The sequence below is a fragment of the Panicum virgatum genome, chromosome 2K, assembly GCF_016808335.1.
Source record: "Panicum virgatum strain AP13 chromosome 2K, P.virgatum_v5, whole genome shotgun sequence".
Lineage (NCBI taxonomy): Eukaryota > Viridiplantae > Streptophyta > Magnoliopsida > Poales > Poaceae > Panicum > Panicum virgatum.
The window spans coordinates 46,067,001-46,091,841 of record NC_053137.1 but is presented as its reverse complement, the minus strand read 5'-3'; the positions used below and the strand labels follow the sequence as shown (position 1 = coordinate 46,091,841).

The window sequence follows — 24,841 nt, the reverse complement described above, 5'->3', positions numbered from 1 at the left end:
ATTCTTTTTTTTTTTGAAAAACTTGTTGGGCACAGGGATTTGAGAGTGCATCATTTTGGGAGAGTTGCACTTGTGAGAGGGAAAAGCTTTACTTGGGGAGTTTCTGCTTTGGTCTTGGCTCCTGGTTTCCTCGTCTCCCCTCCTCTTCCAGCATGACTGCGTCGAGCGTTACCTCTGTCTTTGAGGAGTCATGTTTTGGCTTTTGATCGATTGCGTCGAGCTGCTGCCCTTGTCTTAGGGGATCGATCTATGCATGAGTAAGTGACTGGTCTTGCCTTTCTGAGCTTTTTGTCACTTGCTTGAGTTCTTCATTTTTTGCTTCTATTTTATCACTTCTCTATTTTCAGGTGGTGTGTTGACAATGCACTCATCAAGGGGGAGATTGAGGAATGTTGAGTACTCTATCCTGCTTGTGATGAGTGAATTGTCAACCGTGCGGTGTGATCGTGCGCTTGGTCTTTTGATTGCAGGTACACGGGCGTCGAGTGTCGACGGAGAGCTGCCGTGGAGGAGCTCAGGCCGGGTGGCAGCTGTGGCGTCCACTCCTAGATCGAGGGCGCAAGCGGCGATGGAAGGCGGGTTTCTTGGTTTGCGCCACAAAACCAAGGAGACGGAAGGCGGTTGAAGACGCCAAGTCGTGGAGGCACGGACGTCGGTCTCGGGACTGACGGAGGTGACGGGCGTCGACGGCGTCTAGGGCCTCGCTGCGGGCGAGGAGGTGACGGGCGTCGGGCGGCGTCTAGAGCCGTCAGGAGGCCGAGGCGGGAACGGCGTCTAGGGCCACGGCGTGGAGGCGGGAATCTTCCCGCGCGTGAGGTTTTGGCGGTTTTCTCAAAACCGGCCACCTACCCGGGTTTCGCGGACCCTCCAAAACTGCGGACCGGATCTTCGTCGACGTGGCGGCATCGCAGCAAAGACGTCGAGTCGAAGAAAGAAGCTCCGCCGTCGATCGAGGCTGTACAGCGGGGTGCTGCTGACCCGACCGGTCTGACCGGTCCAGCCGGTCTGACCGGTCCCCTGGACCGGTCTGGCCGGTCTGGCCGCAGCAGCCGGTTATAAATACCCCCCACCAGCCCGTGGCTGGTTGAGTCTCTTGAGTCTTTTGTTTCCTCTTCGTTTTTTCTTCTCCCTGCCCCTACTCTAGGTTAGGGCCAAGGACTCCAACGCAAAGAGAGTTAGATTATAGCTAATCTCTCCGATCTAGAGGGTGGATGATGGGCGGATGACTCTAGCTGTTGTATAGGTGAATTCCTCGGTGAATTAATGGATGAAATTTGTTTGCGAGTCACTTGTGTGTGCTGAGCATCTCGTCCTCCCCTTCTCTCTTGCGTTTTGGGTTCAATTCTCCTCTTTTGGTGTGTTTCTTGCTTGGAGGAGACCAACCCTTGATTTCGTGATTTGATGAACTCTTTGGAACGATTCCTATGCATATAGCCTAGTGCCAAACTCCCTGGAATCATAGGTTCTCATGAATTGGCGATTTTGTGTTCTTGAGAAAACCCCAATCTTCTTTGATCTTTCCTCGATTTCTCTCGATCCGTGAATCTTTTGAGTGAGATCTTTTGGGGATAGGTTCACGGGGTAGTTACGAAGCTTTCCTCCAAGTTTGGTTGGATTTGAACTTTGTTTGCTCGAGATTCGTGGTTTGAAGGTTTGTTTACGGGTTTTTCTGGACGACACCGGTCAGACCGGTGGGCGTGACCGGTCAGTCAGGATTTGAACTGCCCGACCGGTCAGACCGGTCCAGTACACCGGTCAGACCGGTCTGTGTGTGCTGTGCTGGGATTTAAGAAGTTTATCTCGCTTTTGCTTCCGCGCTGCGACCTGGGTCTTCTGCTTCGAGATAGCTTGTCCATAGCTATTCTCGCTGACATAGGTTCGAGAGTTTGCGGTGATTTTGGGACATAGGCCAATGTTTCAAATTTCGAAGAAATTTTGATCGGCTCCCATTCACCCCCCCCCCCCCCCTCTGGTCGCTAGTTTCGGTCCCTCAGAGCCTAAAAAGAATCTTTCCTAAACTTAGTTACCAACCAAACACCTACCAACTTAGTCAAACTTATCTAAGCTTAGGTGTGGCAAAGTGTGGCTAACAACCAAACACCCTCGGAGTGCAGTACAACCAAAGCACAGGCAGGAAGAGTGGAATACCGTTTGCTTTTGGTTTTCTCTTCTTTCTTTCATCATTTTTTCCAACTATAAATCGGGTTTCTTTCATCAGTACACTTGTGATTTGAAAGGTCAACTAACAAATTCACATTGGATTTTGGAACCCAACATTATTCGGCTTTCAGAACGGAGCCTTTGCACTGCATGTTCAGGGTGTCTGAACTCTGAACCTAAACTTAATCCATTTTTCAGTATACCATTTGCAACAAGAGGTGAGACTTCCAGCCGGAAATTCGAGCGGCCTGCCTGGATGCTGAATATGCTAATGCTCGTACTATTGATTGGATAATTATCCTGATGAATGAACTTATATGAAACGATTTGGATTGTCATTTTATTTTTATTTTATTTTATTTTTAATTTTCTCTTCTTTCTTTCATCAGTGCGCTTGTGAGTTGAAACTTGAAAGGCTAACAAATTCGCAACCGATTTTTGCAACTATAAATAGGATTTCTTTCATCAGTACACTTGTGACTTGAAAGGCGAACCAACAAATTCACATTGGATTTTTACAACTCTACATTCCCTGTTTAGTTCGCGAAAATGTTTGGGTTTTGACACTGTAGCACTTTCGTTGTTATTTAATAAATAATGTCCAATCATGAACTAATTAGGTTTAAAAGATTCATTTGCTGCTAATCAGTTAGACTGTGTAATTAGTTATTTTTTCAAATGCATTTAATATTCCATGCATGTGTTCGAAAATTCGATGTGATGGTTACTGTACAAATTTTTTTGGGAACTAAACAGGGCAGCATGCACATTTGCAACAAGAGTTGAGACTTCCAGCCGGAAATTCGAGCATCCTGCCTGTATGGTGAATATGGAAATGCAGTCTTGCAGGCATCTAGGTGAAGCATCTGCAAGATGATCTAAAACCCAGAATTCAATTTTCCGGCCTAGCATTCTGGAACTCCATGCCAAGTAAGTTTTTCCCCGTCCCTTATTCTACAAGATAAATAGCAAGAGCTATCTGAAGAAAACAGCCGCAACAAACCGTGAGAACTGAAACACGGAATACAGTACGACCAGAGCACAGGCAGGAAGAGTGGAATACCGATTGACTTTAGCACTAGTAACTCTGTTCGCTGTGCTGTGGCTGGTGCTGTTTTTTTATAGAAAAGTACTGATAACTAGCTAGTAATTATTGGCGGGTGCTGGTTTGGTGTGAGAGAAAAACACTGTTGTCTGGATGCAGCGAATAGAATAAGTAACCACGGCACCAGGGAATTTGGTATAAGAATTTGGAAGATAAATTCAATAAAAAGTGGCATCCGATTCTCCCAGGTTGGCCCATTTTTAAACAAGGTGCCAGATGCGCTTATATTGGAAAAAAATCTATTTAATCCCCTGAACTATCAGTGGTAGTCTACTTCACCCTCAACTTTAAAACTATCTACTTTGCCGCCCAAATTATCCAAAACCGGACAAATAAACCCCTTAGGCGGTTGGCGGTTTGCTACAGTAACACGATTTTATTTTTCCTTTTTTATTTATTTCCACTAAATCTTTGAAAAATCATAGTAAATCACAGAAAAATCGTAAAATAAAAAATCTAATTTTGTTGGACTCTACATGAGTATATCTACACAGTGAGCATATAATATAGTATAATTTTGTATACAATTTTTGATGTAGCTTTAGATATATATATTTTTCTATAATTAATTGGAATAATTCATATGTGCAGCTTCTATGGTCCAATTGGAGTGAAATTTTTATGGTAAGAAAATTATGGTATGCTTGAACTGTAATAAAAATTTCATACTCATTGGACCATGTATAATCTAGTTATAGATTTATTTATTTTTATGCTCGTTAAATCTATGCTCCAAAACTATTAAATCTATAACTAATTTATAATTGATCGAATGAGTATGAATTTTTTACTACAGTTCAAGCATACAATAATTTTTCTACCATAAAATTTTACCCCAATTGGACCATAGAAGCTGCACATATGAATTATTCCAATTAATTACAGAAAAGTATAGATCTAAAGCTACATCAAAAAATTTGTACAAAACTATACCATATTATATGCTCACTGTGTAGATCTACTCATGTGGAGTCCAACAAAATTAGATTTTTTATTTTATGATTTTTTTGTGATTTACTATGATTTTTCAAAGATTTAGTGGAAATAATTTAAAAAGATAAAGATAAAATCATGTTATTGTAGCAAAACCGCAGTCCGAAACCGCCTGAGGGGGTTATTTGACCGGTTTTGGATAGTTTGGGTGGTAAAATAGACGGTTTTAAGTTGGGGGTGAAGTAGACTACCACTGATAGTTCAGGGGGTTAAGTAAACTTTTTCCCACTTATATTCAAAACAGGAACCAGACCGAAAACAATGCAACATTTGCAACAAAACCAAGAAACTACTCGCACTTATATTCAGAAGTGGATTCAGCCTGAAACAACAATTGCCACAAAGTACTTGCACTCCAGACAACAAGATTACTAGCAGTTCGTCACCAACAATTCGAACAGGGATCCCTAGCAAGTTCAGCTCTAGAACGGGATAACTAGTACTGGCATTTCTTCAACTGCAAATGTTCGGACGGGCTACAACCAGAAGCTCCATAACCCATAACAGCGACACAAGCCATCGAAGTAACTTAACAACGAGGCATCCCCTAATCACAGACAGCACCCCATCCACGATGCGCCCGCGGACGCCGCGCCCCGCAGGAGGCGCGCCGGCGCTGGCGCCTAGCCGCCGAAGCCATAGAGGGTGCGGCCCTGGCGCGTAGACGACGTCCATGGCGGTGACGGTCTTGCGCCTGGCGTGCTCGGTGTAGGTGACGGCGTCGCGGATGACGTTCTCGAGGAAGATCTTGAGCACGCCGCGGGTCTCCTCGTAGATGAGCCCCGAGATGCGCTTCACGCCGCCCCTCCGGGCCAGCCGTCGGATCGCCGGCTTGGTGATGCCCTGGATGTTGTCGCGGAGCACCTTGCGGTGGCGCTTGGCACCGCCCTTGCCCAGCCCCTTGCCGCCCTTGCCCCGCCCCGACATCGCCGCCGCCGCCGCCTCGGTCTCCTCCTCGCGCTCGCCGGAATTGGGGGATTTTTTGGGGGCACGGGGGCTTGGAATCTGGCAGAGTTGGATGGGGACGGGTGGGGGAGGCCGATAGCCTGATATAGAGGTGGGAGAGGATCTGGGAGGCGTCGGACGGGGATCGATACGTGTTAGCAGTGGGAGAGCCAGGGTTTAACTTACCGACCGGTCCGACCAAACCGGCGGAGTCTGGTTCCGGTATACAGGTCCGGTTTGGCCAGAAACCGGTCAAATTCAAATTTGAATTCAAAAGCCGCCGTGCAATCGGTTCGGACCGGCTTACCGGTCGGTTTGACCGGTTTACTGGTCGGTTTGACTGGTAACCGGCCAAATTCAAAAAAAAATTGATTTAAATTCAAATGCCCGCAAAGTATACTAAATAAATGTTTGTATAACATATTTTAGCCTAAATGAACCCTCCAACCCTCTTTTGTACTACTTTTACATTATATTTGTATATTTTTATATGCACGTTTTTTTGTTTAACTTCAAATCCCCGCAAACTATACTAAATGAATGAATTTTTGAGAAAAATTGACACCATTAGATTCGTCGCACCTTGAAGTATTTTTAGAAAGTTTTTGAGAATTTTTTATTTTTTGAATTCAAATTTGAATTTTGAATTTAGGCCGGTTTGGTACCGGGCCGAACCGGTTTGACCGGTAACCGGTCAAACCGGACCGGTTCCCACCGGTTTAGTGAACCCTGGGGAGAGGTGGTGGGAGCCGTTGGATGGCGACGGTCGACTCCTATTGGTGGAGGGGTGGGAGCGCGGTGGAGGCTTTACATGTATACCATTATAAAAGATGGCACCGACATCCATATCATTAAAAAGCTTGGTGACACCTCTATAATATCGCATTTTTTTGTTTTGATGTCTGTACCATTATGGATAGATTGGATGCTAACGGATGCTAACAGAGCTGTAAAAAATCCATGATGCCCTTAGGTGTCCAAAAAATGATTTACCCTCTTTGCCATTCTATTTTGCTTCCAACGTTTGAGTACATGACCAAATTTTTTTGTCCTCCATGCCACTCCATGGCACTCCACGCAGAAATGTAATATGCTTTGTAATACGATATTTTTTTTAATTCTTGCACAAATAAATTATATTTGGACAGCACAAATAAAAATATATTTTTTGTCCATCATTTAGACAGCATCAGAACCATTCATGTGGACAACAACACAACATTATATTTGTCTACATCAGAGGAACAATTCACAGTAATAAATAACATCACAAAGTATTTGTTCATTGCACCAACATTTAAGCACCTAAGATACTGGTTTCCATCTCCACAAAAGGACTGGTCATCGAAACTAAAGTGTCTTAAATACAACTCCATTGCATAATATTACAGAACAAAATAACACGCATTAATCATATTTTATTCAAGCTTCAATTTCTTCTTACTTCTAGTATTTGCAGCTGGGCTGTCAACCTGAACTAGCGCCCTTTTTGGTGTTAGCTTCTTCGTGACACCACATTTCTTCATTGGTGTGAGCGTTGTATGTGCTGAGGTAGCATGCAGAACAGGAGGCAGAACTTGGAGAGGCACAGGATCATTGGATCCAGTTCCAGATCTTGTGTGAAAGCAAGAAATGACTATCAGTGAGTTGTAAATTAAAAAGTATTGAAAAGTGAGAACAGAACAAGACCATACCTGCTGGCAGTACTTGTTGAAGTAGTGGTTGTTGTCTTCTTCTTTTTCTTGACATCTGATGATGATGAAGATGATTTTCTCTTCCCTTTCTTGTGTGTAGCATTAGCCACTGCCTCATTGTGTGGGCAGACCATTCCTGATGCAGGAGTGGCCACAATAATGCTACTCTCTGTGGTACAAGCAGATGCTTTCTTCTTGAGCTGTTTCTTTGGTGGACCTCTGAAAAAAAGATTTGATATAGATGTCTAAAGGCAAACGCATATGGTAGTAATATCCATGGAGTTTACCTCTCAAGCTCCATTGCAGCTATATCTTCTGAATTCTCATTGTTACATTTGTACCAGTGGTGCCCTAACTCTTTGCATATTGGGCACTTATGTCTCCTCTTGCCAGTTTCTTTGCTACCACTACCTCCCTCCATAGCTGATTTCATCTTGTTCTTGTGCCTTTCTGCAGTTGACTTGAGCAATGAAGGATGCATGAAGAAACCATGTGTGGCTTTGGGCCAGCAGGATTTGTCAGGAATACTAGGGACAGAACCTTGATATGCAGCTGTGAATTTGTCAACTGAGTAGTACTCATGCACATAGTCCTCTAAGATAGCACCAGGAATTGAAGTGATGTATGCAATAGAATGTTTGCAGGGTATTCCTGACCCTTGCCAAGCTCTGCATGTGCAAGTCCTCTCAATTAAGTTGACTACAAACCTGTAGCTTGTGGTAGAACGCTCCTTAGCACAAATTTCTCCAATACCATCAGGTGACCTTGTGATAACTTCAATGTCAAGGTTATAGCTGTCTTCCCGTACTCCTCTGCCTCTCGTACTCGTCTGCTGCACGCGGCTCCTCTGCTGGACGCGGCCCCACGCGGCCCACTCCGCAGCGGCCCCACGCGGCCAGGGGCGGCGGCTTCTACAGGCGTACCAGGGGAGGGCAGGGCGGCGCCCCCAACGTGCGGCCCCCGTGCAGGCTCCTACGCGAGGGAATGCCCCCGCGCAGGCCCCCGCAGAGGCCGCGCAGGCCCCGCGGCAAGGTGAATCCGGAGGCCGCGTAGGCCCCCGCGCACGCGCCCCCAATGCGCGGGCCACCCCGCGGCGAGGCGAATCCGAAGGGGAGGGGAGGGGCGGGGTCGGCGGCCTCACCGGCGGCGGCGGCATGGGACGGGGGCGGCGGCGGCCTGGGATGTGGAGGTTGTGCGCATGCGATGTGTGGATGTGGTGCCCATGAGAATGAGTTGGGAGGATAGGGTTTGATGCAAGGGTAAAATGGTCATTTTACTAGGTTAGGCCCACATGTCAGAGTCCTAGATCTGTTAACTTCTAACGGATGGTGGATGGAATGGTATAGACGTCAAAATAAAAAAAAACGCGATGTTATAGAGGTGTCACCAAACTTTTTAGTGGTATGGACGTCGAGACCATCTTTTGTAATGGTATATATGTAAAAGCCTCCGAATCGTGGGGCGGGGCGGGTGTTTTGGGGATTTTAGCCTTTTCGAAGGTACGTGCGGGGGAAGTCGATCGCGCGCGGAAAACTTTTGCTTTCTGGGTGATGGGAAAAGGAAAATAATTTTGGGTTCGGCGGTGATGGATGATGGGCCGCCCGTTTGCCTGTGGCCCGTCAGTTTGTTGTGAAAGGGAAACCTTCTACCGAGGTTATGGGCTGGGCTGGGCTGGGTGGTAGCATCTTTTCCTTTTGTTAACGGAATAGTTGGTTTGTTTTGGAGCTACTAGCAAAGAGGTACGTGCGGCACACACATGCTAAAACAAACTACTGATTACATGTGTTATATTTGTAGAATACATGTAGTAGTATCAAATATTTAATCAACATATTTTCCACATAGCTTGAGATTTCAATATCACGTTGCTTATAGCATTGCTAGGCATATACAGAGCAAAAGAATAAGCCATAATAGCAATGTAAGAAATAGCGGGCTAAGATATTTAGCGGCAGTCTTTCCAAAAAGCTAAAAGAGCTATAGCGAAAACTATAGCGGAAGCTAAATCATTTAGCGGAATAATAAAATAATCAATAATTACATACAAATTTAGAAGAATTATTGGTCTAACACTCTAAAAATAGACTCAACACATATCTTGACTGTCCAACTGTGCCTCTACTGCTTTGTCTATGATCCATTCTAGTTATATTAATTCTTTATTTCTTTTGAATAAATCTTTAGCGGACATTTATTACCACTAAATCCTGTAAAACCCCCTTTAGCGGACATAGCGGACAAATGTTGTATAGCGTAGCGGTAGGTCTCCTAAAAAGCTAATAGCGGGCTTTGTACATTGCATAATAGATAACCTCAACCAAAAATATCACTTCGATTAAAAAGCATACAAAAAATATCTTGTATCTTGTATATGGAAAAAGCATGCCTAAAAATTATCTTTCTAAAACTGATAGTAGCTACCTCACAAGATTAGTAGCTAGGAATAAATTTAGCCTGAGCAAGAATATCTACCAACAGGTATGAACAATAACAAATGCAGCTCAACTTTTGTTTTTAGGTACAAATGGAAATGCATGATAAGTAACTTGTTGCTGCATAGGTAAATAAATCGAATCCACTCAAGCTCCAGTGTTACATTGGTGTGAACTATCGTGACGCTAAATCTTCATCCACTCGAACACCAAGAACCCAATGAGGCCCTCTCTTTTTTTTTTTGAGCCAAATCAACGCCCCCGACTCGTCATACAAGGAGGCAAAGCTTCCTCCCCTGCTTCAGTCCTAGCCTCTTCTCCTTCCCGGTCCGTCCGATTGAAAATTGACTTCTTGCTGCTGCATCTCGATCGATGGATTGGACTGGATGCACGCAGATGGTCGTGATGCTCTGACGGAGCTGCGGGATTGATGCTCGGCTTGGCCTGCAACCTCGGGTCGGCCTCCAAGTTCGTCCCAAGCTCCGCGTCTTGCGTGCTCGTTGGGAGGAACCCCTCGTCGTTGGAACCCGGCCGTCGATGAGCGGAGGGAGCTCCCCAAGCTGCCCCGACGGCTCTTCAACTTTTATGTTGGTCGATTGAAATGCCTCCACATGAAATTGCGAGGTCCTGTTTAGATCCGACCCTGTAAACCATGTAAACATAAAAAATACATCACATCAAATGTTTCGACACATACATGGAGTACTAAATGAAGTTTATTTACAAATTTTTTTTGCATGGATGGGCTGTAAATCGCGAGACGAATCTAATGAGCCTACTTAATCCATAATTTGCAACAGTGATACTACAGTAATCATCCGTTAATTATAGATTAATCATAGATTAATTAACATCATTAGATTCGTCTCGCGATTTACAACCCATCTATAAAAAAATTTTATAAATAGACTTTATTTAATACTTCAAATTAATAAAATTTCTTTGCAAAAATTTTTTGAACGGAACTAAACACAGCCTGACAAAAATGACTCCAAACTCGCTCAATTCGCCACCTGGACAAATTGAATCCATCCAGCTCTGCTCCGCTCGACCTGTAGATTCGTTCGGCCATCGCGATGCGTGCCACGCGTCGGTCATCCCGTTTTCCCCGACCAGCATTCTCTGCCATGCGCGGGCCACTCTCCGTCGATGTACGTGCCACCCGAAGTTTCTGTTCATCTATGCTATAAACAGCAATCCACGGAATCTTTTATGTATGGAGACTTAAATGAAGTCTATTTATAAAAAATTTTTATAGATGGGTGTAACTTTGCATGACGAATCTAATGCACCAAAAAAATCCGTAGTTGGCTACAGTAATTGTCCTCTAATTATACGGTCAAAAATTTTATTGAAGAAACTTCTCGCGAAGTAGCAGAAGGTTGTGGAATTAGTTTTACAAATTATTTTCATTTAATATTTCTAATTATTAGTCAAAATTTATACAAATGTGCTACAGACCAAACAGGACTTCCAATGGCCGGAGGCCATGGCAGCCAAGACCACGCCATGCCCATGCCACGACCCGGCAAGAGGAAGCTTCGCCCCTGGCCGCGCCGAGCTGTCGTCACCGCCGTCTGTGCCTTCTTTCTTGGCTGCTCCGCTGTCTGCGCGGGGACCGGGGTGCGCCGCCGCCAGTGGGGGCTCTGCCTCGGCCACCCGTGCCCGCTCCGCCGGCCCGCACGGGGTGCGCCATGGCGGCGGAGCTCGCTTGCAAGGACGCGAGCTCTGGCACCGGCCACCAGGCACTCAAATCCCCCTCCAGTTCACAACACACACGAGCGCAAGCTCCAAGAACGCAACCCCATGGAATTTGGAAGCTTCTCCTTGGGACACCGACGCTTATAGATGAAGCAGAGGAGACTAGAAAAATCTAGCCGCTCGTCGGACGCAGAAATCTGCCTGGCTATTGGCGTGGCTCCAGAGACCTGCTGAAGACATGACCGCGGACGAGCGGACCTGCTGCGCGGCCTTGCCTCCACCCTCGCCGATAACCCAGACGCCTCCGAGGTGCTTCGGATTGATGACGAGCGGGTACCGGCGGGCGGGTAAGCGAGCCGTCGGTGAGAAAAAATTTAGTTTTTTTCTTGGCAGAAACATCTCCTAACAGTCTTTTTTTTATGGATCTGCACTCCCTCCCACCTCTTCTTTATCTGAATAGATAGATGGGTCTAGCGTGAGAGGTAAGGTATGTTTAATTTAGGTGAGAAAATTTTTCAACTAATGTGTACATATCAGACTCTATCTGATGCACAAGGTCTATTTACATCATAGGGTACATATTTATAGTCCGAAGACTTGGAAAATAATCTAAACTAATGTGTACATATCAGACTCTATCTCTAATCAAACTGAATTAAATCTAAGGATACATGGTCCATGTGGCCCAAATGCTCACGCAGGAGCCGATTCACAAGCCTTCCTTGATTCCTGCTTTAAGCCCAACTTGCTCGCGGCCCATTAATTAACCCTGTTATTAGATATCGTGGAAAAAATTGGTATGTTCACTACTCTGGTTAGTTTGCTTTGGATTTTCCGTTGTTGGTGTGTTGATCTTGCATGTATTTATGGAAGTCCAATATTATTGTATACTTTATTGGTTCTGAAATACAAAGTATTCTGATTTGTCCTAATATTCTAGCGTACATCTCCACTAGTAAGAAAATGTAAATCAAATAATAGAAAATGGGAAAACATGCATGACGGGCATGATGCTATCCTTCCCAGCTATTCCCCTCTCCCATGGTTTCGCGCAAATCGTGGACGGTGCCTTGGCCCAACCTCAGCTTTCAAGTTCGGAGCGGCGGCCCGCAAATCACACTGTGACACGGGCACACGGCCCTGAGCTAGCGCCAAAGCAGTAAAGCATTGTCAACTCGTTTTCAGTTGGAAACTTGGAAGCAGTACTAGTGTACTAGCTCAAAGGAGGCAGATAGCTACGCTTCAGCGCGACATCATTAATTATCAGTCTGTCCGCGCACACCCAGCTTGGAACTGGAAACGAAGGGGGTCCTGCCGAGCGTCACCGTTTCGAACCTACCGGAAGGCAAACAAGCTGGGATCGGAGCGTACAGGGGCACAGGCTAGGTTCGATGCTCGATTGGAATCCAAGTGCCATCAGTTCGTGTGGCATTATTCAGGATCAGCAAGAATGAACGAGCACGACGGCTGAGGGCTTGTTTAGATCCAAACTTTAAAATTTAAAAAGATTTGCCATTGTCGAAAAAAATTGCATTATATAAATAGATTGTAAATCACGAGACAAATCTGATGAACTTAATTAAACCATGACTAGACATTAAATTGCTACAGTGAACATATACTAATGGCGAATTAATTAGGCTCATTAGATTCTTCTCGCGATTTACAACCCATTTGTACAAAAAAACTAGGAAGACCACCCGCGCATTTGCGCGCCTAGATGTTATCATCTATAATGTTATATTTTAAATTATTTAATTATTTATATTTATTATTTGTGTGGCTAGGTGTAAGTATATTTAAGATTACTCTTTTTTAATCGGCTTTCATAAAGCAATTTTTTGATGACGAAAATCAAGATCTATTAAAGCTATTTTGAGGATCAATAATTTGATTTTATTTTCATACTCCTTCTAGGTTTGAATTGGATACCATTTTTAGATAGTTCTAAGTTTATTGTTGTATACGTTGATTAAAAAATATTTAGTTTCACTAACGTGTAAATTTTTTAATAGTACTCAAAGTTGTGTTTTGACGATTGCGTCAATGGCAAACAGATTATTATTTATTTGGAGGAAGTATTATTTTTTACACTAGAAATTTTTTGAGTATTTTTGTAACACCCCAGGTGTTTAATTAGTCAAACCAGGGTCGTTAACACCAAATCATGTACCCCTAACCTAGAAGCGTCGCGTTAAATAAATGTGTGTATGTGTGTGTGCTTGTGCTTTGGGTGGGATACATCTGATCTAGGGTAGTAGTGTAATTTTTCATACTCACCATAAAATGCAAAATAAAATGCATCAATATCCTTTATAGGTGATGTTAGATTTTTGGGCATGAAAAATTAAATCCCAAGTAAAGAAGGTCACATGAAATGTTGAATAAATTCAAGTTTTACCAAACGTGATTTGAAAATGATTTTTGATTCATAGCTCAAACAAGTTGGTGCCTGAAACGAAAAATATAGAAATTGAAATTCCCTACAACTTTCGTATTCAAGGTTTTCCATGTTTCAAAAGGAATTTTTGAGAAAAAATCAATTTTGAATCAATTTTTTTTTTCTCTCTCTCTCTTTTCTCTCTCTGCTCTCCCTCTCCTCCCCTGTTCTGCCGGCCGACCAGGGCCGCCGGCCTCACGCCGCGCGCCGCTCGCCCGGCCAGGCCACCTCCCCGGCACCGGGTTCGCCCCGAACCGAACCCACCCAACCCGCTCGGCCTCGCCACGCGGCGCCACCCCGTGCGCGCACGCCGAGGACCGCCGCCGAAGCGCCACGGCGACGCTGTGACGGTCCGGCCGACCGTGCCTCGTCTCGCCTCGTGTCCTTGACCGCCTAGACCTCTCCAGCAAGCCTAGAGCCGTCCTTGACCTTCTCATCGTCGCGCCCGAGCTTGGGAGCCAAGCCCCGCACGCCCCTTGCGCCTGGAACGGCCGCCGCCGCCACCATGGTCGCCGCCGCCCCCTAGCTCGCCGCGGAGCTCACTCCTCCGCCCTCCCTCGTGCCCAACAACCCCCGCAGCTAGCTCCCTTGGCCTCCACCGGTGCTCCCCGACCCGCTCGCCGCCGCCCCGGACCACCGGACCGCCGCCGCCGCCGCCAAACGCCGCCGCCGGAGCTCCTGCTCCGCGGAGCCGCCGCCTCCAGCCGTCCCGCGTCCATCCGAGCCCACCCTTGGGTTCCTCTCGACGCCGTGACACTTTTCCCCCACTTTCCCCACGCCCCCGGTGAGCCCCCACGCCGGAATCCCGCCGCCCGCCGCTCCCCTGCTTCCAACTCCGGCCAGGGGCCTATCCGCGAGAAGAAAACTTCTTCCAGGGGCCTCTGCGCAAAAAGTTCTTTCTTTTTCTTTTTGTTTTCCAAACCAGCAAACTTGTAAATTCGATATAAATTCATAGAAAAATCATAAAAATGTAAATCCAAATGTTTTGGAATCCTTGCAACAAGATCTACAACTTTCATTACATGCACATGTTTATTTTCTGTTTGTATTTTAATCTAGGAAAAAGATTATATTTCAAAGACTATAATTGTTCTAGGAGTTCTACTTATAATCTATAGTTGATTTTTGGCTGGTAGGTAGTACATGCCATGCTTAGTGTTGTGTAAAAATTTGAGCACCAGTTGACCTTTGTAACTAGATGAAACCCTAGTCTTGGCTAGATCTAGTAAAACACTTTGCTTTTTATTTCTGGATGTTCTGACTGAGATATATGTATGAAACTTTTTCTGTGTACTTACAATACTAGATGAACACTACTGTCCAAATTTAATTATTTATAGATTTGTGTAGCTATTTCTTTGTTTTAATGCTTGTTTAGTAGACTTTAATTATGATAAATAGTTTATGTTGATAATAAATCATGAAAATATTTCTGATTGTTCATTTTGAATAATTTAGATTGTCCATGGAGTTTGAGCCCCAGTTCATGACTAGAACAGGGTCTAAAAATTAATCTTGTTAAACTGATGTATGTTTTGTTTATTTTCTCCTATTTTTTTGTGTGGTTAATAAATCCTGAAAAAATCACAGTAGCTAATTCATCCCTTTTAGAACTATTGTTAAAGTTTGAAATTGTTTTCTACTCTAGTATAACCTGTATAATTCAATCTTGTTCTAGGAATTGTCTGATTGCATAATTTGTTCTGGATATTTGGCTACAAGATTTAGGATGAGTTTTGCAGGATAGCTAGTCCTGTTTACTTTCTGTTTGTAGTAATTTTTGTTGAATTTAATACTGTATGTGTGCTGAGTTGTTAAGTTATTAACCAACCATGATTTAATTGCTATAGGAGATTACTCCCACTTGTTTAGAAGATTAGTATAGCTTTCTTGAGCTATTGATCATGATGTCTTGTGTAGTTAGATATGTTGAGTTGCTACTCTATAAACGATTGCCCAGTAAAATATGAATGAAAGTGTTTCACTCTTTAACTTTGGGTTTTGTTTGCGTTACACCGTTATTGTGAAAGAATTCATAAATTCCTACCATCGCAACGACTTACTCATGTGCATTGCATCTCATATAGATACTACTACTCTCGCTGACGGAACTTACGAGCTGGTGCCCGAGTCCGAGAGTGAGCAGCGCGAAGCTCAAGTTAATCTAACTGAAGATGCGCAAGACCCGAACCCGAGTTCGGAAGAGCCCAGATCCAGCTACGCCCAGGAAGGCAAGCCCCGGAGCATGTCCTATTATTTTAAATTTATGCAACTTATTATTGTTCCTATCTATTTGTGCATTTAAGTTTACAGGAGTTTACTGGAACCTTAGTTGCATAATCCTAGGTACCGATGTTTGAACACTAGTATGTGTAGGTCGCTAGTTGGCTATGCTAATGTTTCGGTAGAAGTCGAGTGATTTCCTGTCACTTGCGAGAATTATAGGAGTTGGATGTTTACTACCTGCTACAACTATAAGGCCTACGGGCGGGACTGTGGTACTTGGGATGTCCCGTCTGTTTAGTGAAATGTGATAAGGCCGCAGTGTGTGGTAGTGGTAGTTAAGCGTTTGAATGTACTAAACACATACCGAGAATATGGTAATCGGTAAGCTTAAGTACCTGATTGGCCCGGCGAGTGGACTTCTCCCTCACCTTCTTTGAACGTCGTTTCTCATGCGCGCACATGCGGGTACAGAGTCGTCGTACTCTGTAGTCGAGGACGGTGACCCTGATCCACAACCCGGAAAGAAAGGGGAAATGTTGCACGTGTGACTCTGGGAGTAACCACGTGACGTGTGTTTAGGTCTGCCTTGCAAGGTTAACAAATTCGATTCGAATCGTCCGCCTCTCACGGATAATGGGACTGCTTAACTCTTTTGCCACATAGAGTAAGAAGTGGAACTTGATGATGATGATGAATATGTTTGATTGATGAAAGATAAGTTTTGTTCACCATGTATGTTGTTGGATAGATGCTCACTTAGAATGGTTAATTGAACTAGAACCTGAAAGCTAAAACCTGCAATTAAGGATCCACTCTTTATTGCTTTTCGGCAAAACAAACCCCTCAAGCCAAAAGCCTTGCATGTCTAGATAAATGGTTAAGTATACCCTCAGTCGGGTAAGCCTTGCTGAGTATTAGAATACTCAGCCTTGCTTGTGGCGATATTTTGTTTCAGGTGAAACCTTTGAGGATATGTTTGCCAGTTTGACCTGGCCTTGTACTCTTCCGCCTGGTTGGTCCGTGGAGTGGGATGCGTCCCCGGCCAATGATGACAAGAACAAGTGATGTCTTGTATCGGGCTTTCTCGAGACATCCGTATCGTCGATAGTTCTCGTGTTTACTTTCCGCTAAAATAAAGGACTCTGGTGAACTTCTGTTACCTTGGTTTGAAAGGTACTTTGTTAATTTTGGAACTTGGTTTGTAATTCTGTTTTTATGTTAAACTCTGTGGTGTAATATATTGTGAGGTGTTGTAATCTCTGGACTCACCTTCGTGTGAGTTATGCTGCTTTGTTCGATCCAGGTTCAAGTGGTTTTATCGGGATTTTACCCGACAGCACTGCCGGATTGCTCCGTTTTAAGTGCGTGTTAACCCTGATTGTCGTTTGGTGATGGTTAGCGCACTTAAGCCGGTTTATGTCGGGCGGGGCTGCCACAATTTTTTAGGTTTATGTGTTATAATTAATGTTGGAGCGTAATGTTTTATTTATTTAATATGGATTCTAAGTCAATGGTTTGCGGCAGCTTCTTGGCGTCTTTCTGGAACTCACCTGCTGATACTGCTGCTTCTTATTTGCTGTTACCTTAGTTGCTCAAGTGGAGAGACAAAAAGGAGAGGCTTACTCTCTCGTTCCCAGCTTAATTCGTAGAATCGATAGAGCGTGTGAATTCTATTCACCCCCAACCATTTATTTCTTTGTTGTTGCTCCTAATCCAATAATAGTTCCTCCACACTTCACTCCTCCGCGTCGTCCACTCCGTATCGGCGCTGGCTTATGGCCTTTCCTTTTTCTCATTTTCCTTTTCTTTTTTTTCTTATTTTTTTTCTTATCCCCCTTATAATGGAATATGGATATAGTGCATCTATTTTGTTTCTCTCTTAGCCTTGGGTACTCATTTAATCAATTCAAATATGCTGCAACTAATTTGACTAAGACATTATGATAAACAATGGTTGACATAAGGTTGTTTCTAGTTTTAAAGCGTAATTTATTAGTTTCAACATGACTTTTGACTGAAATGTTAGTAAATAGAATACATATTAACTTTGTCTGTACATGTTTCGATTGTATGCTAAAAATAATATTACAATTATTCAACTAAAATGATAATATTTCTCAGTAAACTGTGAGGCTACAACTTTTCTACTTTTTCCAGCATGGTGTTGTGGTGTACAAATATTTTTCTAAAGTTTGTTCGGAATTTTTTATCAATGTTTATGCCTGTAGAAAAAATAAATAAAAAATTATGGTAGTAATTTTTAAGAATCTCCTAGCTTACCCAACCTAGTTGTTTGGAGTCTCGTTACTATGTTATATATTGGATTGGTTTCTTTATAATGGCATGATGGGCTATATTTAGTCAAACACAATGGTATTTTGGACTGATTTTTATTGTAATGGCAGTGTGCAAAAATTTTTTCTGAAGCTTGTGCAGAATTTCTTTTATCAATGTTTATACTCATAGAAAAAATGAATTAAAAATTATGATCGTAATTTTTAAGAATCTCCTAGCTTACCCAACGCTAGTTGTTTGGAGTCTCATTACTATGTTAAATATTCGATTAATTTTTTTATAATGGCGTGGTGGGCTATATTTAGTCAAACACAGGGGTATTTTGGGTCAATTTTTATCATAATGGCAGTGGTGGGTAATTTTAATTTTTCTTATTTTCTTCGATTAATGTGGGAATTTTTAGACCTTGAGAGCGAATATGGAGACTCTGTTTGTTGGTCAAATAATAAAATAATAAATTTTATAAAACTTTACTTCTAAATAATAAGATTCCTTTTCAAAAAATTTACGGATACATATCTAAACACGGCCTGAATGCCCGGACGCTCGGGCTAGCAATCAAGCATGGGATGAGTAGGAGAGTAGGACACTGTACAACTCCGAAGGAGACGCTAGACAAGCAACTCTACAGTGTTCAAGTACCGTGCCGAAAAGTCGATGAATAGCTCTAAGACATGATTCCGCATATGCAACCGCACGCATGCGATGTGGAACTAACATTAACATGGAAGAGATAACATGCATGGCTCTTATTATCTTTAGTAATATCTTTTAGATAACGTGTGATATTCATAGCAGATTTGGAGATTTTTGTTGTCCCAAAAGAAAAATCTACTGCTGGGGCAACGGACACCAGATGCTTTTTGAACAACTCGTTGCATGCACCCGCTTGCACGAGCGCGCGCTTCAGTTGAACTTTCCCTAGCACCCACGAGTCCACAACGAGCACGATGAAGGCGCGCCCGTCCTCCTGCCTCCTCCTCGGCGCCCCTCTTGCGCTCCTCCTCCTCCTCGTTTTCGTGCTCCCGTCCCACCGCACTCCCCAACTCGGCTCCGACGGGCGGCCCGGCGCCCTTTGCGGCCGCCGTCCCAGCACCACCACCAACGTCGTCGCCGTCGCACCGCCGCAGGACCTGGAGCCCGAGCTCAGCCTGCTGATCGGCGTCCTCACCGTGCCGAGCCGGCGGGAGCGGCGGGACATCGTGCGGATGGCCTACGCGCTGCAGCCGCCGGCCGCGCGGGCGCGCGTGGACGTCCGCTTCGTGTTCTGCAACGTGACCGACCCCGTGGACGCGGCGCTGGTGGCGGTGGAAATCAGGCGGCACGGCGACGTCGTGGTGCTGGACTGCGCCGAGAACATGAACGACGGCAAGACGTACGCGTACCTCTCCTCGGTGCCGCGCCTCTTCGCGCCGGCGCCCTACGACTACGTGATGAAGGCCGACGACGACACGTACCTGCGCGTGGCGGCGCTCGTGGAGGAGCTCCGGGGCAAGCCCCGCCGCGACCTGTACCTCGGCCGCGGCTTCCCCGTCGGCGACGACCCCGCGCCGTTCATGCACGGCATGGGGTACCTCGTGTCGTGGGACGTCGCGGAGTGGGTGTCCGGCAACGAGGACATCCCGCGGAGCAACGGCACGCGCGGCCACGAGGACCGCCTCCTCGGCAAGTGGCTCAACGCCGGCGGCCGGGGGAAGAACCGGTACAACCTCAAGCCCAGGATGTACGACGTCCACTGGGACGTCGACAACTTCTGGCTCGACACCGTCGCCGTGCACAGGCTCAAGGACAACCGCCGGTGGGCGGCGGTGTTCAGGTACTTCAACGTCACCGCCGGAATCGCGCCGTCCAACCTGTATCACCTGCCATAATCGCCGCAGACTTTCGTCTATTCCATTTCCACATGTCATGGAGGGTCATGTGCTACTATATAAACAAGATGTTATGGCCACTGGCAGCGTTTCTTCCAGAAAAAATGTACTGTTTGCGCCTCGAAATAACGATTCAATCTGTGCACTTGGAAAATGGAAAAGAAATATTACTACTTGCTACTGATGTGTATTTTTGGTTCAGGGATTCCTTTATTTGTACATCATTATTCCATCTCAGCTACATATCTGGGCGAATCGGAATGTCTATGTGTGTTTGTGGCACCTTGTACTGAAAAAGAATGCTGTTCAACACAAACGTTCTGTTCCATTCGTTTAAAAAAAAACGTTCTATTCCATGCTTCAACTCAAACAGAAGGTGAGCAATTCAGCGTTGTAAACCAGTATGTGGGCATATGATTTTTTCTTTTTTATATTTAAAAATAAAAAAAATTCAAAAATATATGCCGGTTTGAGAATATTTCAAAAATAGGTGCCTGTTGCCCGGTGTCGCCAATCCACGGGGCGACATGACCTATTTGTAAAAAAATTTTACAGATAAATCCCTGGGGTGAGGAGCCTTGCGTGGGGGACCGGTCGCCCCCCAGCGGGCGACAGGCTGACGGCTGACGGTGCGCTGGCCCGGCACGCAGCGGCCGACGCGGGGCAAGAACGTGCGTCCGCTCGATCAATTTCTGCACAGCACAGAAGTGCGAGCCCGGGCGCGCGCACAGCTCCAGCTTTTTCACTCGGGAGCGACCGGCGCGCAGTGGCGCATAGCAGCATTAATGCATTATTCCTTTTTTTATTCCATCCGAAGCAAGGACACGTCTCATCCTTATTAGCGTGCAGGGCGGCTGCGGACCTGCTCGTCGCTCTGTTTTATGTGTGCACATATCTGCTCATCGCTTTTAATCTATGTATGACATTGAGACCGTGTTTAGTTTTTTACATGTAAAAATTTTGCGTTGGAATCTCGCTAATTTGAAGTACTAAATGAAGTCTATTTACAAAACTTTTTGCATAGATGGGTTGTAAATCGTTAGACGAATCTAATGATGCTAATTAATCTATGGTTAATTCATAATTAGCGGATGGTTACTGTAGCATCACTGTTGCAAATCATAGATTAAGTAGGCTCATTAGATTCGTCTCGCGATTTACAGCCCATGCATGCAAAAAGTTTTGTAAATAAACTTCATTTATTACTTCAAATTAATAAGATTCGAATGCAAAAATTTTACATGTAAAAAACTAAACACGACCTCAATGTCATACAGAGATTAAAAGCGATGAGCAAATATGTGCACACATAAAACAGAGCGACGAGCAGGTCCGCAGCCGCCCTGCACGCTAATAAGGATGAGACGTGTCCTTGCTTCGGATGGAATAAAAAAAGGAATAATGCATTAATGCTGCTATGCGCCACTGCGCGCCGGTCGCTCCCGAGTGAAAAAGCTGGAGCCGTGCTCGCGCCCGGGCCCGCACTTCTGTGCTGTGCAGAAATTGATCGACCGGACGCACGTTCTTGCCCCGCGTCGGCCGCTGCGTGCCGGGCCAGCGCACCGTCAGCCGTCAGCCTGTCGCCCGCTTGCGGGGCGACGCCCCCCTGTCGCCTGTTAGCCGAGGCTCCTCACCCTAGGATCTATCTGTAAATTTTTTTTACAACGAGGTCATGTCGCCCCGTGGATGGGCGACCCCTGTCACCCCGTGGGGAGGCGACAGACACCTATTTTTGAAATATTTCTAAACTGGCATATATTTTTTAAAATTTTTTATTTTTAAATATAAAAAAAGAAAAAACCGCCCCCCTAGGCCCAAACGTGGGGTCAGGGGCCCATACAGTACACAACGGGTCAAGTGGGCTTGCTACAGAATCAATTTTTCATCATGCGGAAGGCTCGAAGGCAGTTTTGGTATAATCTTCTCTCTGCAAGATTAGATCATCTGAAATTCAGAATTCTGTTTCTCCCCCTTGACAACTGCGCACCGTAGCTCGAAGGCCTTTTCACTAACTCGCTGCAAATAGCGGGACTGCTTTATGATAGCAGATAATGCAAGTTTTCTCATGATACAAGATCAACAGCAAGAGTTATCAGAGACGAACAGTAACAGCTGCACTACACAAAAGTTGTCTGAACATGAGCGCTGAAACAAACAACAGAACCGCCAGCACACGAAAATACAAGTCCCTCTGCATTGTGATTCAACGGGTGGCATTTTCACACGGTCACATCCGAAATTCATCCAGAAAGCCATGCCGATTACTGAACGTGTTACTTTCTTCAGGATAAGATTCAGTCAGAAGCACAGCATTTGAAACTCGACCATTTCTTTGCTGCAGGCATGTTCAATCCTCGTACAATATAGGCAGTCCGCATTTCTTCACGGCACAAAGACAGACTACATTCAGAAAGCCAACACAGCCAATCCCTTGACAACGAACCCTCATCCCTAACCACACACGGCACCAATCCAGGAACCGCGCCTCAGACGGGGGCGCACCGGAGCCAGGGCCTAGCCGCCGAAGCCGTAGAGGGTGCGTCCCTGGCGCTTGAGCGCGTAGACGACGTCCATGGCGGTGACGGTCTTGCGCCTGGCGTGCTCGGTGTAGGTGACGGCGTCGCGGATGACGTTCTCGAGGAAGATCTTGAGCACGCCGCGGGTCTCCTCGTAGATGAGCCCCGAGATGCGCTTCACGCCGCCCCTCCGGGCCAGCCGCCGGATCGCCGGCTTGGTGATCCCCTGGATGTTGTCGCGGAGCACCTTGCGGTGGCGCTTGGCGCCGCCCTTGCCCAGCCCCTTGCCGCCCTTGCCGCGCCCCGACATCGCCGCCGCCGCGAGCACGAAGGAAATTGGGGATTGTTGTTTTCTGGTGGGGGAGCTTGTGAATTGGATGGAGTGGATGGGGACGGGTGGGGGAGCGCTAATATAGAGGCGGAAGAAGAGCAGGGAGGCGTCGGATGGGGAGCGATCCGCGTGAGGGGCGCGAGGGGGGACGCGAGCCGTCGGATGGGGCGGCCTGGGCTCCTATTGGTGGAGGAGCGGGAGGGTGGATCGATGAGAGGGCGTGGGGTTTCGCCGGTTTGGCGGTGGGCGCGCGGTGGATGGAAATTGCGTGGAGGGCTCGGGTTTTTTTTTTACCGACCGGTGAGGTCAAACCGCCGCCGCCCGGTTCCGGTTTACCGGTCTAGTTTGATCGGAAACCGATAAAAATTGGTTAAATTTAAATTTCAAATTATAGACGTCAGTTCAATCAGTTTTCACCGGTTAGCCGACCGATTTGACCAGTAAACCGGTCCGGTTTGAGTGGAAACCGATCCGTTAAACAAAAAAACCGACTTTAGTTTAAAATTTGAATTTTTGTATAACATGTTTTAGCCTAAATGAATCCTCCAATCCTCTTTTGTACTACTTTTACATTAATACAATGTATAACATGTTTTACATTGTATTTGTATATTTTTTGTATACACGCTTTTTTGTTTAAATTTAAATGCCCGCAAAGTATACTAAATGAACGAATATTTTAAAAAATTTGACACCATTAAATTCGTCACAACTTGAAGTATTTTTAGGAATTTTTTTAGATTTTTTTATTTTTTTGAATTCAAATTTGAATTTTAAATTTGGACCGGTTTGATCGTTAATCGCGATTTTCAGACCGGTTCCGGTTGGTTTTTTTTAACCCTGTGAGGGCTTGGGATTTCTGGTGGGAAACGAGGAATTTTCGGCTTAGGTTGTGGCGCGGATGGGTGTGGTTGATTTTTTTTTCCCCTCTCCGCAGTCCAGGCGTCGTGGACTCGTGGGCTTCAGCCCAAATTAGGCTGCCGCGTTTTCGACCTGGGCCGAACGTTTTATTTGCGTTTTATGTTGAAGTTTCAAGATATACTGAGCTAGTGTGATTGCTTGCTCGGTTGCTCCTGTCCTAAAGAAGAAGAAAAAAGAAAAGACATAGCTTGCCAGAGAGCAGGGTGTATCACACGATTCCACGGACAGTTCCGTCGCAAACTAGACGGTCAGCAGCAGCAGCAGCAGCTAGCCTACAGTCCACCAATCGTAGAATGATGTACTGATGCGTTTGGTAGCACACACAAGGATTTCCAGTTCCCACCTTTGGTGCGCCCGTTCGTGCGAACGGGTGAGTGGCAGGTTTCGACAGCGCGAGCAGATGCCTAGTAGCACACCCCCCGTAGAGGGCCAGAGCAAACGGAAGTTGCAGGCTCGGATCCCCCGCTGTCCGGTCTCCGCACTCCGCTGATCGGCACAGCTCGCAAGTCGCAGCAGGTGCCGAGGCGAGGCCGAGCTGAGCCATCCAAATCCAGCAGCAGCCCCCCTGATTTGACGTCCCAACGGCAAGCAGGCAGTTCAGTTCGAGCCGAGCTGGACAGCCTGCTCTCGCCGGAGGCCGGACCCCGACTGCCACGCCCACGCGATATCCAGTTAAGTATCCGCGTCATTTCGGCCGTGGCCGCGGCCCGCCGTGCGCGCCGCGCCGCGCAGGTGATGTGCCCACCAGACAGTCCGCCACACCTGTCGCGATTCGCGAGCAGTAGGTCTGTTTCTGCGTGGTGGGTTGCGGACTTGCGGTGGAATCGAGCGGTCTGCGTGCGGAACGGAATGGACGACGACGATGCCTGCGGCCGTATCCGGCGAAATCCTTAGACGGCGCTCGTTCGTTGCAACAGCCTAGCAACGAACGGACGCGTGTCACTTAGAGAGACCACTCACGTGAACAAAAACCAAAGCGCATCTAGTCGTGCGATGAGCTGTACAGGTCCATTTCGATTTCTTTTCCCCCCTTTTCATTTTGCATCTGTTTCGTCTCCCGAACAGCCACCTAGCATCCGCTTGCATCTCGTTCCCATTCCATCTTCTTCCCTCGCGCAAAATTCTCTCTAGTGGCTAGGCGAGCTCGGCGGCGCAAGGATCATGGCAGTTTCAGCCCCGGTGTCATCCATTCTAACGAGTTTCTATTTCGC

The 24,841-nt window shown here is 45.9% G+C and overlaps 2 protein-coding genes and 1 pseudogene across 2 annotated transcripts; 1 reads left to right on the top strand and 2 right to left on the bottom strand.

Annotated features, from left to right (window-relative positions):
- Window positions 1-4,743: 4,743 nt before the first annotated feature.
- Window positions 4,744-5,322, bottom strand: LOC120679537 (annotated as a pseudogene).
- A 13,619-nt stretch (window positions 5,323-18,941) lies between these two features.
- On the top strand, window positions 18,942-19,931 carry LOC120695360 (beta-1,3-galactosyltransferase pvg3-like). The gene has a single exon (XM_039978634.1). The coding sequence runs from the start codon at window positions 18,942-18,944 to the stop codon at window positions 19,860-19,862; it is 921 nt and encodes a 306-aa protein (XP_039834568.1). The 3' UTR covers window positions 19,863-19,931.
- A 2,170-nt stretch (window positions 19,932-22,101) lies between these two features.
- Window positions 22,102-22,756, bottom strand: LOC120679529 (histone H4). Its single transcript, XM_039961138.1, has one exon. It carries the CDS (start codon window positions 22,686-22,688, stop codon window positions 22,377-22,379), a length of 312 nt encoding a protein of 103 aa, XP_039817072.1. The 5' UTR covers window positions 22,689-22,756; the 3' UTR covers window positions 22,102-22,376.
- Between the last annotated feature and the right edge of the window lie 2,085 nt (window positions 22,757-24,841).